This window comes from Salvia splendens, chromosome 13 (genome assembly GCF_004379255.2).
Source record: "Salvia splendens isolate huo1 chromosome 13, SspV2, whole genome shotgun sequence".
NCBI lineage: Eukaryota > Viridiplantae > Streptophyta > Magnoliopsida > Lamiales > Lamiaceae > Salvia > Salvia splendens.
The window spans coordinates 28674205-28690419 of NC_056044.1; the positions used below are offsets into that span (position 1 = coordinate 28674205).

The window sequence follows — 16215 nt, forward strand, 5'->3', positions numbered from 1 at the left end:
CCTTGGCAGCAGATGATGCCCGGGATGGCATCTGGTGGTGGTATGCCGGGATGGCAGGGGATGCCGGGGGGTCAGGGGGGACCGGGGATGCATCCCGGAATATAATATTTTTTAATTAATGTATTTTTAAAAATTTAATATTATTAGAGAATTTTCCCGTATATGTGTCGTAAATTTAATTCCATTTTTTGTATGATTGTTTAATTATTTGTTTTTAGTGCTGATGATGTGGCAAGGCTATGACTGAGCTATTGTTTGTCGAGTTGCTTGTCCAGTTAATGTGACAGGAGGAATTTAGTGCTGCTGATGTGGCATAGCTGGACTATGACTGTGCTATTGCTTGTCCGCCGACCACTGGAGATGCTCTAACATCTATAATCCACTTTAGTTAAAAGTTTGAGTTATCACAGGAATAAATGAAGAGTCATTATTTAAACAAAACTAGCATTGTGAGTGAAGTAGTACAATATGAATATGCATGGTTCACGAGACCTAAAAAAGAAAAGGAAGATAAAGTGAAGAGAAGCAACAGTTGTTTTTTCAGTAAAACAAAGAAAGAAAGGGAAATATTCGTCCTTGTAGTCCCACTATTTACGTCCACCAATCAAACGTAGAAAACTCATCACACACCGGATGCGCCCTGCTTTTTCCATTCCTTCACTTTCTCTCTCTATAAATACACACACACAATGCGTGCCTCCGCCGCGCGTGTATACCCCTGCATCCGTACCAAAAATGGCCACCCCTAGCTAGATCTCATCTCGAGATACACAGAGATGGGGAGGGGGAAAGTGGAGCTCAAGAGAATCGAGAACAAGGTGAACCAGCAGGTCACTTTTTCCAAGAGGCGATCCGGTCTACTGAAGAAAGCTAACGAGATTTCCGTGCTCTGCGACGCCGATGTCGGATTGATGATCTTCTCCTCCAAAGGAAAGCTTTCCGAATACGCTACTGATTCCTGGTAACCTATTGCTATTAACTCACCCTTCACTTTCTCTCTCTTCTTCCTCTCTCTTCTGGTTCGCATTACGTGAGGTTGACTCAACGGATTTTTCTCTCCTTTTACTTTTTTGGATTAAATTAATCCTACTGGCTTTTTTCCCCCAAAACTTTTCTTGTGCGAAAACTGATTTCATTCCAAATTCGGTGAATTTTTGTTTCGCCATTTTTGAAAGTAAATCAAATAGCTATAAATAGCTAATGAAAATTGTCGCTACGGATATACGACCGATTCCTCAGATTTTTGTGGTTTTTTACCACTTAACTTTATTGGATCTGAAACTCATACTGCTTCTCATCATATTCAAAGTATTCATCCCCTTTCCCCACTTTTATGGATATATTATTCAGGAAAAAATAAATATCTCTTCTGTTTATGTACCTTATAGTAAAATAACTCAAAATATCTTCAATTTTGGCAAATGGATATTCAATTACACCATTTAACTCAAACTTGAACTGAAGTTATATTTCCTCATTAGTTATTTTTTAAAATCATATATGTATATTTTATAGTATCAATTACACATTAACCCTACAATACTTTAAACCAATAATATCATAATGAAATTTGATTATTAGTATATTTATGTATTTAATATTATTATTTACTGAAAATATATACACAGCTTTAATAATGAAAATATACTCTTAAACATATCATAACAAAATTAAAATTAATTTAAATTAAAGCTATGGCTGCTTCATACTATTTTTAAAAGTAAATGATTTTCATATGTAAGGACTAAGGACAATGATTATCATTCACTTATTTTTCAAGAAAATGTACATGTACATTTGACTCTATTGTTTGCTTTCAGTACAGTAATTTTGTCCTCATATTTAGTGAAATGCAATGATTTATATATGATCGAGTCAAATAATTAAATCCATTATCCAAACCAATTAATTAATTTAGTGCCCCAAATTTGGGCTAATTAATCAAACCTATTGCTTATATATTACGCACAAGCCCAGGTGAGGTCATGCCCATTTTAATCCAAATAAATATACTCTCATAACTCTTAAACCACACACAAACTCAGGGCCATTCACTTCTTTTCATCTTCCCCATTATATTTAACATGAGAATTGAAAATGACACATAAATACGAATTACACATGCATAAATTTAATAAATTACATGTACAAGAAATTCAAGAATGATTTGCCATAATGAGATTTGAACCTATGTACTTATTGTGAATTTTTTGTACATGATTTTTTTATATCAAACATTTTTAATTTCTGTATAAATATTTTGTTTCCATATCTTCTATCTTTGACACAATCATGCAAACTCATATTCTCAGAAAATCTAGCTTATAGTTTTATAAACGAGTGAGATCATCTTATTGTAAACTTGATTTCACCTTTTATTTTTATTTTTATTTCTAAACATATTGTTTGAAGTATTTGTTTTGATGTTTTGTCTTAAATACGTTGGTTGATTGGCAGCATGGAAAGAATCCTCGACCGTTATAAAAGATGTTCGTCTGCTGATGAGCGGAAGCCACCTGATCTTCAATCTCCTGTACGTATTATCAATAGCAGACTAGTAGTAGTACATATTATTATTACAGCTTTATTGTAAAAAATAATCCAATATTTATCTGACTTTGTCACATATTTGAGTCACATATATATAAAGTCAAACAGTGTTCTTCAATTCCAAAGTAACCTTATTGAGTCTCATATTTGACATATACTGAATATTAGTACTCCATATGCCAAGTAATAGGAGTATTAATTAGACGCAAATATGAGATTATTTGGATCTAGAATCTTTTGATAAAGTACATAAAATATTTAACTATACACATTTAGCTTAATATGAGAAAAATTTGAACTGAATATCCTTTAAATATGAAACTTTGTGTGGTAAATGATAAGAATAAATATTAAATAAGGTTACTAGCCCTAAAATTGCAAACTTTGACCTAATTTGGTATTTCTCATTAACCTAAAATTTAGTTGCAAAAATCATGAACTTAGGTCTTGTAGTAAATTTCCATTGAAGAAAACACTAAATTCGTGAGAAATTCACTACAAATCCTAAGTTGATGATTTTGCGACCAAATTATAAGTTTGTGAGAAATATCAAATTCCGGTCAAAGATTGTTGTTATAAGGACCAATACTATGTAGTATATATTTATAAAGATGGTATTAACCTTGTATTCAGTGTTATTGCAAATATGGATATAAACCCTATTGAGTTTTGACTTAGACAAGTAATATTGAGCAGGGAAGCTGGAATGTAGAACTTGGTAAGCTTAAGACTAGAGTGGAGGTCTTGCAAAAGAATAACAGGTATATATATGATAATCAAGTTAGTGTTTGTTCTTATTTTGCAGTATCTCTCACTATAGATAATTACCACATGCCAATAAATTTGAAAGCTACCAAATTTTGGCTATAGAAATCCACAAAAATGATTAGTACTGTATTATTTGAATGTACTGAAAAATGAAAATTTTCCATTAACAAACAAATACTTCTATGTCTCTTAACATGTGGTGAATCTGGTATCATTCATAAATGTGATAGGAGATATTGCACAATGATGTAATAGATGACTTCAGTCTGGTTTTGATTTGTCTTCAAGTCTTCAACACAAGAATATAATGACATTTAGTGTGATTAAGTAGGAATTTATCAGGAGACAACTTGGAATGTCTGAGTATGAAGGAGTTGCAGAACTTTGAGCATCAACTTGATGCTTCTTTGAAAAAACTTAGGTCTCAAAAGGTAATTAAGCTCTTGTAATCTATGTCCACTCGAATTTCTAATGAACATAATTCTTTTTTATGTATTTATTATTGGGAATTTCTTTCTGGCAGAACCATCTCATGAATGAGTCCATTTCACTGATGCATAAGAAGGTGAGGGCTTAATCAATAATCTTTTGAATATTCTATGCTTTGTGTCTAAAATAATAGATATAGCTTCTTCATATGTAGTACTGTAGCATTTTTATTCATGATATGTATGATCATTATTGGCATTTCCATATTTGATCATTGATAGGTTAGTGAACTACATATTCGTTGGTTATCTGAACTTTTATGGGCATAGAAACTAAAGCATTAGAAAACTAAACATGGAAAATATTACATGAAAAATGTGTGTGTGGAGAGAGAGATAATACTGTGTATTCATGAATGTAATTCCCAAAAATCCAAAAGTAACTTAGAAGTTTATAAGAAATATGTAGAAATGTGTGCACTACTTGGATTCTTGAAAGGTTAGACTTCTGCATAAATTTGCACTTGTATGTACAAAAGTTTGATAGAAGTTTTATAGAAATTGCAAATATAAATGAAAAGGATTTGCTATTGTTATACTTTTTGTGTTGGTGTTGGAGATTTTGAAATTAAAATACTACTCCTTTACTTTGATATATGGTGTTGGTGTTGGTGTTGGTGTTGGTGTTGGTGTTGGAGAATGTATATCATTAGCAATTAATCTAATGGGCAAATTGAAAAAATTACTAAGTTTAGTTAAATTTTGGTCAATCTCTTAACTTCAAATAGATAGTGTCAACTGCAATATATCATAATTTTTTACTTTTTTTCTCAATTGTCCCATTTATATGTGTTTGGAGGAAATTGTGTATATGTAGAAGCCGAAATCGATAATTCTTTTGCAAATTTGTATATCACTCACATAGTCATTGATTTTAGTATAAAAAGTATACTCCGGTAAAATATAAGATTAGTCTTAGACTAAAGTATTTTGGCTTCTAAATATTTTTCCTCCAAATCTGATTAATGGAACAAATGTCAAAATTGTGATATATTGGCAATTTTTTTAGAGTTACGAGATTAACCAAACTTCATAGTACTAGTTTCTATGGCAACTTACCCTAATATAAAGACCTTATATTTATATATAGTATATATCCATATAAATTCAATATGAAAATCAAGACTCAAGAGCTAAAGCAACTGCATATATATCACTTTCGATGATTGCTCACATCCACAAAAAATTGTGTCAGGACAAGGCATTGCAGGAGCAAAACAACTTGCTTTCAGCAAAGGTAATTTTTGCCAAACTTTCTACACCCTAATGCAATAATATTTGTTGAAAATTAACCATTCTTTTTTTTCTCAGCTGAAAACTTGAAAATTATATTGATGCATTTGTTGTATTGATGGTGTAAGCAGATGAAGGAGAAGGCGAAAGAATCAAATCCACCATTTGAAGCTCAAGATCACTACAGGATTACGCTGTGTCTTGACTCTTTAAACACCAGGTTAATTGATTAATTCCTTGTATTTTATTTCTTCATTTTCTTACTATTAATAGTATTTAACTATAATGTGTGTGCAGTGAATTGTACGAGAACGAGGACGACGTTGGTCAAAGTGAACCTTGTCACCACATCCACATGCAAGGGCAAAACGGACAGATCTAACTATATATATACGATGACGGATCTAGATGGGGTCGGGAGCCCATGAGGCCAGAAATCTCCAATAACTTCAGCTTTTGGAGCTTCCGCTGACTCTAGGGTATGACATCTCTGTCCCAACTCTTTGGGGTTGGGGTTCATATCTGTATCGAACCCCACGAGTTTTCTTTCATAGATCCGTCATTATATACACATGTATGTATGCATATATAATATTGACTTGAGTGTATATAGCTAATATATGCATATATTGTGTAGTTAGATATTATAAAGAACATTTGTATTTTGGAGAGGAGAGAGAAGTGAACATAGTTTTGCTGCATGAATAAATTAGTATCACGTGATGAATATTGCTCATATATGGTAATATATGTGTTTTTGGAAACTAATGTGTGTACCTTATTAAGGAATGATAATGGAGTTCTCTCTTTAACCATATATATGGACTATAATATAGATATCTTGTTATTTACATTTTTGTATGTGTTGGTGCAATTGATATAGAGTATCGTGACTATTGTCCGTATTGATATAGAAGAATTTTAAAATTGCTACATAGGATGGTGGTTTTTTTAGTATTACATTCATCAACTTAAAGATGTTATGAGCTTTTCTTCTCTACCGTTTGAACTTTGAAGAATGGAGAGAGAAGTAGTAGCACAATTAGGTTTTACATATTAAATGGAAAGCATTTTCGTCAATATTTCCTGACAAAAGATGTAGGCCATATTTGGTTGCCAGGATTCTGTCTAGGAAAGTAATCTGATTCCTTAAATTTTAAATTCATGTGTTTGTTTCCGTTTTTAATCAAATTGGGAAAGTAATCAAAATTCTGAAACAAGGAAAGTTAGTACAACTTTCCAAGATTCTGAATACTAACTTTTCTTAGTTATTCTTTTTCCCAGTTTTAGGATTCTTACATATTTATTAGGCCATGTTTGGTTGGCGGGAAAGTAAAGTTGACAAAGAAAATGATTCCTGGGAAAATGAATCCCGTGAATATGATTTCTAATAACTTTACTTTCTTGTGTTTGGAAAATAGCAAGATTTTAAAGTTTATATTTGATTTAAACACTAAACTAAAAATATACTTATCATTTTTTATTGGAAAATATCAAGATTTTAAAGTTTATATTTGATTTAAACACTAAACTAAAAATATACTTATCATTGTTTATTTATAAAAAATAATAATACATATTATTTAATAAATTATTAATTACAAATGATAATAATTATATTATTTTATTTATTATTATGATGGATAGTTTAAATATGGATTATACATCATAATATATAATAATATAATAATAAATAAGATTATTATTATTATATTTACTAAATTTTAATTGAATAAATTTTATAATTTAAAATTTTACTACAATTTTATTGTTAATTACTAATTTATAAAGTAATAATTATTATATTATTATATAATTATAATTATATTTAATTATTTAATAAATTATTATTATGATGATAATAAAATTTAAATATAAATATTAATAATATAGTTATAATTATGATAATTTGAATTATAGTTATTTATTATCCTGAAATTAAGTATGGTTTATACTTTTAATTTATTTTTAAAACATTGTAATAAATAATAATAATAATAATAATAATAATAATACTAATAATAATAATAATAATAATAATAATAATAATAATAATAATAATAATAATAATAATGATGATGATGACGACGACGACGATGATGATGATGATGGTGCTAATACTAATAATAATAATAATAATAATAATAATAATAATAATAATAATAATAATAATAATAATAATAATAATAATAAAACTATACTATATTGCATTAAATATGTAAGAATCCTAAAACTGGGAAAAATAATAACTAAGAAAAGTTAGGATTCAGAATCCTGGAAAGTTGTACTAACTTTCCTTGTTTCAGGATTTTGATTACTTTCCCAATTTGATTAAAAACGGAAACAAACACATGAATTTAAAATTTAAGGAATCAGATTACTTTCCTAGACAGAATCCTGACAATATCTTTTTGATAAATTTACACTTTTTATAAAATTTGTAAAATTAGAAAAGATAAGCAAAGGTACATTTTACGGTTTGACATCATTTTTGCATAGTACACTAGTTTGAAATGGGATGAGAGACTATAATTTGGGACAATTAATTTTTTTATAATTAGTGACGGAGGGAGTACTTGCTAAATAAAGATAACATTTACCCTATTTTGGGAATTCGACATAATTTTTGTAATATTTTAAATGTACCGTTTATCACGCAACTTATTGGAGAAAAAGATAAAAAATGTTGACTTTTCTACAAATTAAAATACATTGATATAGTAATTGACTAGTATTAATTTTTAAAACTAAGTACTTGTAATTTATTATCCACTGTACTTCTTCACCTTACTCAATCACTTTGTCTTCTCTCATATTAAAACAATTTTTTCCACTTAACTTCATCTTTTATCTACTTCAGTGTCACATATTATCAACTTCTAATGTCACGTCATTTTAGCTCAACCAAAGTTTGTGTGGGATATTCTAGAATACATGGAAATTTATGTATTTTGAACACTAATTTTATATATTTATAAAAAAAATCAAATTCCACTAATATTTGACAGATTGACAGCCAATTAATTCTTTTAATACATTCAATCCAATTTCCACTCTAGTTTATATTCAAATAAATATTGTGTATTGACTTCGACACACGCGCCATTCCTGAGTTATCCACCGTATATGTCTCAACAAATTACAATACTACGTCTTAGTAATATACAATACATTGTGCAATTTACTCTTAAACCGTATCTTATCTTTATTTTTAATTACTACTCATCCGTCCGCCATTAGGAATTCCGATCTATCATTTTAGTTCGTCAGCAATTAGAAATCCTGATTAACTTTTATTATAAATTATAGATAAATCTCACATTCAACTAATTCATTCTTAGAGCATCTCCAGTGGGCGGATGTCCCACTCGGACATCCACTAGGACATCCCAAAAACACCTACTGCCACGTCACTAGGACATCCCACCCCATTGCCACATCACTAGGATATCCCCTGCATAATCCGCCCTTCCCATCGCCCTTCCCACTAGGACATCCCGCAATAAAAAAAATCATAAATTCACAAATAAAACAATTTACGTTTACGGAAAATAAAATTTGACCGAGAATACGAACGGGAAAAATTAACAACTGCATCGGAAAAAACATACATGATTCGAAAAAAAAAAATTTACATACTAGTAAAAAAAAATGCATACATTATCACGTCAACCCCTCCGAGAGAGAAACTTGTTATTAACACAAGTGGTGCGAATGAAATAAAATTCAACGAGCCGTATATATAGAGTTTAAAAAAAAAAATTTAAAACGGGACGTCCGACCGGACGTCCGACTTGAAGCCACAGTGGCGGACGTCCGCCCGCCCGTCGCCGGGACGTCCGAGGACACCCGACGTCCTCACGGGACGTCCGTATCCGACCTTCAACCTCCCAACGGCGGACGTCCCGGTCGCCCTTCCCGGTGTCCGACCGGACGTCCTACCGGAGGGGCGCCATAAGAGATGCTCTTACTCATATTTTATTATAAAATTAATATATTAAAATGAGTCTCACATTCCATTGTCTTTTTCAATCAACTTTCCTGGAATATTTTTTAAAATTGTGTCGAAATCAAATAGTCCTAATGTTGGACAGATGGAGCAATATTTTTCAGAGCATGCTTCTTGTGTCATAGTCACTACATTAAACTATGGCTAAGACGACTATATATGAGATCATGACATTAGGACATTAGGACATTATCCCTCCGTTGCTCTATAGTAGAGACGTTTCTTTTCGGCACGAAATTTAAGAAATTGCGTTAAAAGTAAGTTAAGTGGAGGAAGAATAAAGTAGGAAATGAAAAAGGTAGAGAGATGGAGAGGAAATAAAGTAAGAGAGAAGAAAAGTTGGTTCTTTTTACCAAAATAAGAAATGACTCAGCTAAAGTGGGACAACCAAAAAAGAAATACGACTCAGCTACAGAGGGACGGAGGGAGTATATAAAACCACGTCGTTTGAATTCCTATAACATGTTGTATTATAATGATCAATTCCCAATTAATCGTCAATCATGGCATAGAAATTTCATAATAGTTGTATTCATTCTTGGTCTTCTAGAAGAATATGTCTGTCAATAACGCAGTTGGCATCCAATGAAAATGGATACCTAGGGATAGATAATAGAGATAAAATTATTAATTAAGATAACTTGTTTTAGTTGATTAATGATAGGTTTTTTATATAATAGTATTAGATTAACATTACTTCCTTAAACTTGTTTTACTAGATTAATGATAGGTTTTTTATAGTATAATAGTACTCCTATTAGATAAACATACTTCCTTCGTCCCATAAAAATATGAGCAATGAGTATGACACGAGAATTAAGACAAAATTAGTAAAATGAGAGAGATGAGGAGAATGGTATGATAAAGTAAGAGAGATGAAGAGAATGAAAGTTAAAGTTTTATTAATGGATAGTACGACATACATTATTAAACTGATATAACTTTTCAAAAATGGAATGCACATATTTTTATGGGACAAACGAAAATGGAAAGTGCATATATTTTATGGGACGGAGGGAGTATATTACTTCCTTCAATAAAGGCATCAAACAAGAAAATGAGGGCCGGGTGATTTTATATGGGGCAATTAGTGTCCATTAGTTGGAAAATAAGTACAAGAAGACCATCTAAAATTAAAATATAGTCGAATTTGACTCGAGTAAATTAAAAATATAATTGGGACTAATAATTATAGTGAGTTTTGTAATGTTATTACACATTCTATCAGTTCATGGTTGCGCGTAGGTTTGAAATACATGGTATGGATTCGGCCAACTCATGGCAGCATACCAAACCTAGTTGCACTCACGCATATTCGATATGAATTAGCCTCATTCAAATATTTGTAACAATAACATTTGAGCATCCACATCCGCTTGCCTTTTCAACACTACGTCTACGACCGAGATGCTAATCTCACAAGACCCGAAGAGGAGTCCGACCACCTCCTATCCCACGAGATCCTCGACTTGAGCATCAACAAGTATATGCCAGAGTTCGAATCCAGCAACAGAGTCATGGTTGTGGTTGATTCTAGCCACGAAACGCAAGGTGCTCTCGAATGGCTGCTTTCACACACGGCTCAAAACCACGGTATGATCATCCTCTTACATGTTGCCAATGCCACCAAAGGTACTTAATAGTTAATTCCCCTGCACTGTCATAGATTGTCACTTTCTAACTATCATAACAATCCATTATAGTTATACTACCACCATTTTTCAGATCATCTACTTCAAGCCACAAAACATATGTGCCAACTAAGAAGACCCGAGGTGCACGTTGATATTATCATTCGACAAGGAAAGGAGAAGGGAGTGGTAATTGTTGAAGCAGCGGAACAATTGAGGGTCTCATTGCTCATTTTGGGACGACGAAACGAGCCATTTTGGCACCTGTGGATTTGGATGAGAAAGGCAACTCAGAGCAATGTAGTAGATTATTGCATCCAAAATGCTAATTGCATGACAGTTGCAGTGAGGAAAAGCAAGAAATGTGGTGGATATCTAATTACCACAAAGCATCACAACAACTTTTGGCTTCTTGCTTAAGTTCTTAACACATTTCTTCATCTCATCAAACCTCTGAGACCTATTGGATAATAAATTATCCAAATTCAGAGAAGTTGAAACTTGTATAATGATCACAAAATGAAGTATGAAATTGTCAAAAGTCTCAACAAGGCTAAGGAGACAATCAATAACCATTATACATTGCCTTGAACATTTTTGTGCATACTATTCTTGAGCCAATCCTATCGAATTGCGAGCCATTTAGTTAGCGATATTCTTTTTGGGATTTTTTTTGGGCTTATAAATTTGCAATTCTAACTCTATTGCATTGCCGGTTACCCGAGTCAACCCATGGATTTCGGTTGAATTCCTTCTCTACACACTCTCTCGACTCTCCGCATGCACTATACTCGATGACCACATTTCCGGCCCCAAGCTTTTCTGAGAGGGCTTGCACCTATGCTATGATCTACATATAGTGATGCAAGATTATAACATAACTAGGTCGGCGTTATCAAAGCATAACCGCCCTTATTGGCTTCAATAATATTTTTGAATCGTCTAATTCCAATTATAATAATTTTGAATCGTAAGATGCAGATGCTCATAATCTTTAACACCATTATTTTCAAATTAATAGTTAAGTTAATTTAATAAAGAAAAGCACTTTTTTCTTTTGGTCCAAATAATAAAAAGTTATTCGGAGAGAGAGATGTACTTTAGTTTAACCTGGCCATGTGATTTCACATTTAATTTTTGCCGACATTTCATTAAAACTTTCCAACAATGACAAAATATGATTGTTAAAGTAAGCTCTCATATTTCAACTTGCAATTACAGAAAATATATTAATATACATTTTCCATGTAAAGAAAATACACTAATAACATCATTTTCAGTTTTATGCAGTATTACCATCTTCTTCAAATATCAAGAAATACAACACGAAAAAATGATGAAATCCAAAGGTGAAGACTTTGTGGGAATTTCTACACTCTGTGCGAATCCCTCCATCTAATCTTCATTTGATTTTCCCAAGATCGATCCCTTTTTTTGGTTGATGAACAAAACTAGAAATGCCAACTCACCTTCTTTGCACACTCACTCACCCTCAGTAAACAAAGCTGGCATTCATGTGTGAGTGAAAAACAATTTTCTCTAATTGGGACCCAAATTTATACAGAATCACCGAGACCCACGAATTGAAATTGCAGAGTACTGCATTTGGGAGGGGCCGCTCGTATTCATTCTGGGTTTTGTTTTGCGTGGAGTCGTTGATTTTGAGGGGAATTGATTGGTGGGATCTTGATTTAGCTGCTTCTTTGATCCGGGCTGATCGATGGGCGGCGTGAGATTGTGAATTGGGCATTGAATTGGGGCGAAAGATGCGCCGTCGGGCGACCGACTTTCGGCGCCCGGTTAGGAGGAGGTTTTCGTGCTGGATCTGGGTGCTGCTTGTCTTGTTCTTGATTGCAGGTTTTGGATTGTTTGTTTTTCAGCATAATCACCGAGATGTGGATCGTGTGGAACAACCTGTTTTGGTAAGTATTTCCTATCAATATTGGTTGTGATTGGTTTTATGTCTTGTCTTTTTATTAGAGTGAATGCTTGGGATTAGATGAGTAATGCTTGCTTATGAACCTCTCTTATTAATCTAATGAAACTATATCTAGCTGTGATTTAGTTTGTTTATGTAAGATGATTGTTCTTCCTGCTTGAATCTCGTTTAACACAATATTTCTTTGTTTGTCTCACCTATATAAGTATAGTGAGTGAATGGGATGGGATTAGGGGATGAATATATGGAATTCGGACAAGCTGATGGAATGATTAACACAATACTTTTTCCTGTTTTGATATGAGCTGGTTGAGTTTGTGGGTTCGAGTGTCTGCAAAAAAAATTGCCTTTAGATTCAGGTTTCACAATGTGCATACTAATATTTATTTCCCTCTATACCAACAAATGTTGTGCATTAGTACACTAGTTCATTATACTATTACTCTACATCGAAACCAGTACTTTTGTATTAGGAACTATCAGTACCTCATAGCTCTGTGGTACTAATATTTTAGGTCTATGCTCCAACCTATGCAGTGAGGTAAGCTAGATCGATCTTTTGGCTAACCTATGCCTGATTTATGACCAAATACCTGGACTGGGCCGCAACTGATTGTTTCTCTGGAAAATAGAAAACTGAAGACTGTTCAGATAATACCACTAAACATTGTTTATTGAAATGAGTGATCTTTGGCGGAAGGTGAAGTCATTTAGTAATACAAGATTACCGTCTCTCTTTTTTGAGCTTCTAGCTTCTAGATCAGAGAGTAATACTATTCAATTAGTTTGTGAGTTGTGCTATTACCTTCGGACGTCCTTCAATATTCTTCGAGTTTCTACTTTAGGGCTTTGGAATTAGATATGAAATAGGTAGGGCATCATTCTGTTTTAAGTTGATGTCAAATTGAAAATTGTTCTAGTACTGAAAATCTTTTGTATAATGCAACCATGCAAGGTCATTGAAATTTACATCTTATTTATGTTTACATTTTGGAAAATCATGTGTCACACTTCTGAGCTGATAGTCCTATAATTAATTTTCCTTGGTATGTTCTATGAGAAAACTAGTCAGTGCTAGATGGGTACTACCATTTAATCGGGGGGGCGTTCATCATGTGGTGTCTGATGCTCAATAGAATTTGATCTGCATTACGCAAATTCTGTGATATTCATAAACTTCATATATTGCAGTTGCAATTAAAGTTTGTTGATATGCTAATGCTGCTTTGGAGGCAGCAAAGCTATGGCCTTTTCAGTTCCAACTGTCCTTATATATTAAGTGAAGTTTCAAGAATAGATTACTAAGCAAATAAGGGTGGATTTTTTTAGTTGATTCAACCATACAGCTCAATGTGTAGCGCCTGAATTTCCTTTATCTTTATCAGAATTGAAAAGGCAATTTTGTAAACTTCGATGATACAGTTCTGTCTTAAAACAGTTTTCCACTAATCTTGCAGTGAGAGAATGTCTGTACCTGACTTTTTATAAGAATATTTATAGCAAGAATGCTTCTATAATTTCCCTCTCAAAAAAAAGAGTGCCTCTATACTTATTCTCCTCTAGGTTTGACATCAACATGGGATTTGTTTAGTTCAGCTATATTGCCTCTAGATCAACTCTCATGATGATAAGTATATTGGCACCTCTATGGTGAATAGGCACGATATATCCATGCTAGGTCTTCTAAATAAAGTAGAATATTATGAAGATTAAAGTTATTGATAAAGAGATCGTGGGACTTTCTTAAGGATGAGAAATCCGAGGGAACTTGTGTGTGTGTGTGTGTGTGTGTGTTTTTCCTCTGCATCCTGAGAGTAATAATTGCATAGGTTTCTAATTTCCAAATGATCCTCATGCATGTATCTCATCAGTTTACTCTTTCACACTTGTTGTATTTTTTGGTTCATTAAGTTATTGCTGCCTTTGCCAGGAGATAAACCCACGAATTGACAGGGCTGTTCATGAGAACAGAAATTTTACAGAAGAAATATTGAGTGCGAGATCATATGCCAGACAATTAGCCGAGCAAATGACCCTTGCCAAAGCTTATGTTATTATTGCAAAGGAACATAATAATCTCCACCTTGCGTGGGAACTCAGTACAAAAATACGAAGTTGCCAGTTGTTGCTCTCCAAGGCTGCAAAGAGAGAGGACCCCATAACTCCAGAAGAAGCTGAACCGATTATTAAAAGTTTGTCGTCTCTTATTTTCAAGGCACAAGATGCCCACTATGATGTTGCAACCACAATAATGACAATGAAATCCCACATTCAAGCACTTGAAGAGCGTGCTAATGCAGCTACTGTTCAGAGCACCGTGTTTGGAGAATTGGCGGCCGAATCAATACCCAAGAACCTTCAGTGCATCGATATCAAACTCACATCCAACTGGCTTCAGGACAAGTCGATAGAGGAGCTTGCAAATGAGAGGAGGAACTCTCCCCGGCTAGTGGACAATAACCTTTACCATTTCTGTATATTCTCCGATAACCTTCTGGCTGTTTCAGTTGTTGTCAATTCCACCATTTCAAATGCTGAACACCCGAAGCAGCTTGTATTCCATATTGTCACGAATGGGGTAAAGTATGGGGCAATGCAGGCTTGGTTCCTTGGTAATGATTTTAAAGGTGCTGCCATAGAAGTCCAAGCTATCGAAGATTTCACTTGGCTGAATGCTTCGTACTCGCCTGTTGTAAAACAACTACTTGATGCAGACCAGCGGAAATACTTCTTTGAGAGTTTGCCAGACGTCAGCGCTGAACACAAGTTCCGTAACCCAAAGTACCTCTCTCTGTTGAACCATCTCCGTTTCTACATCCCAGAGATTTATCCTCAGCTGGAGAAGGTAGTCTTTCTTGACGATGATGTTGTAGTTCAGAAGGATCTGACGCCTCTCTTCTCACTTGACTTGCATGGGAATATGAACGGTGCTGTCGAGACATGCCTGGAAGCCTTCCACCGATACTACAGATATCTCAATTTCTCGAATCCACTTATCAGCGCCAAATTCGATCCTCAGGCCTGTGGATGGGCGTTTGGCATGAACGTTTTCGACTTGGTTGGTTGGAGAAAAGAGAATGTGACAGCAAAATACCATTACTGGCAGGAGAGGAACATCGATAGGTCACTTTGGAAGCTCGGCACTCTCCCTCCTGGGCTGCTGGCTTTATATGGATTGACCGAGCCACTTGACCGGAGATGGCATGTGTTGGGGCTAGGCTACGATATGAATATTGATAACCGGTTAATAGAGACTGCAGCCGTCGTTCACTTTAACGGGAACATGAAGCCCTGGCTGAAGCTGAGTATAGGCAGGTATAAGACTCTGTGGGAACAGTATTTGAATCAGAGCCACCAATATCTGCAGGAGTGTGTCACAAGTTGATAATCATCAAGCTTTGAGTATTGCAGGTATTTAATTTAATTACTTTGAAATGTTCAGAAAATCGATTGCTTTAGTGTAGCCCCACCGAAATAGAAAATTTTGACATTTATGAGGAAACTTTTTTCTTCTTACTCATTTGAAGCTACTATATATGGACATTTTGTCATCATACAATAGAAAGGAAACTGGTAACATTAGTAGTCAGATTTTCA

The 16215-nt window shown here is 33.6% G+C and overlaps 3 protein-coding genes across 3 annotated transcripts; all 3 read left to right on the top strand.

Moving 5' to 3' along the window:
* The first annotated feature begins 613 nt into the window (after positions 1-613).
* LOC121761003 (truncated transcription factor CAULIFLOWER A-like) lies at positions 614-5803 on the top strand. Its single transcript, XM_042156587.1, has 8 exons — positions 614-961; positions 2458-2533; positions 3247-3311; positions 3650-3749; positions 3842-3883; positions 5002-5043; positions 5171-5259; positions 5337-5803. Exons 1-8 carry the CDS (start codon positions 777-779, stop codon positions 5419-5421), a joined length of 684 nt encoding a protein of 227 aa, XP_042012521.1. The 5' UTR covers positions 614-776; the 3' UTR covers positions 5422-5803.
* A 4732-nt stretch (positions 5804-10535) lies between these two features.
* LOC121762045 lies at positions 10536-11099 on the top strand. Its single transcript, XM_042157797.1, is given in 2 exon segments — positions 10536-10707; positions 10774-11099. Coding segments are annotated over 2 exon segments (498 nt in total).
* An 844-nt stretch (positions 11100-11943) lies between these two features.
* LOC121760120 (hexosyltransferase GAUT11-like) lies at positions 11944-16138 on the top strand. Its single transcript, XM_042155734.1, has 2 exons — positions 11944-12601; positions 14549-16138. The coding sequence occupies exons 1-2, from the start codon at positions 12446-12448 to the stop codon at positions 16001-16003; spliced, it is 1611 nt and encodes a 536-aa protein (XP_042011668.1). The 5' UTR covers positions 11944-12445; the 3' UTR covers positions 16004-16138.
* The last annotated feature ends 77 nt before the right edge of the window (positions 16139-16215 follow it).

What these genes read in the sequence shown, in the direction of transcription:
- LOC121761003 (XM_042156587.1), top strand. Translation starts at nt 777, where the DNA reads ATGGGGAGGGGGAAAGTGGAGCTCAAGAGAATCGAGAACAAGGTGAAC. An exon ending in GTCTTGCAAAAGAATAACAG is followed by an intron (nt 3,312 to 3,649) that starts GTATATATATGA and finishes GTGATTAAGTAG; the next exon opens with GAATTTATCAGGAGACAACT. An exon ending in AAAAACTTAGGTCTCAAAAG is followed by an intron (nt 3,750 to 3,841) that starts GTAATTAAGCTC and finishes TCTTTCTGGCAG; the next exon opens with AACCATCTCATGAATGAGTC.
- LOC121760120 (XM_042155734.1), top strand. Translation starts at nt 12,446, where the DNA reads ATGCGCCGTCGGGCGACCGACTTTCGGCGCCCGGTTAGGAGGAGGTTT. An exon ending in GTGTGGAACAACCTGTTTTG is followed by an intron (nt 12,602 to 14,548) that starts GTAAGTATTTCC and finishes TGCCTTTGCCAG; the next exon opens with GAGATAAACCCACGAATTGA.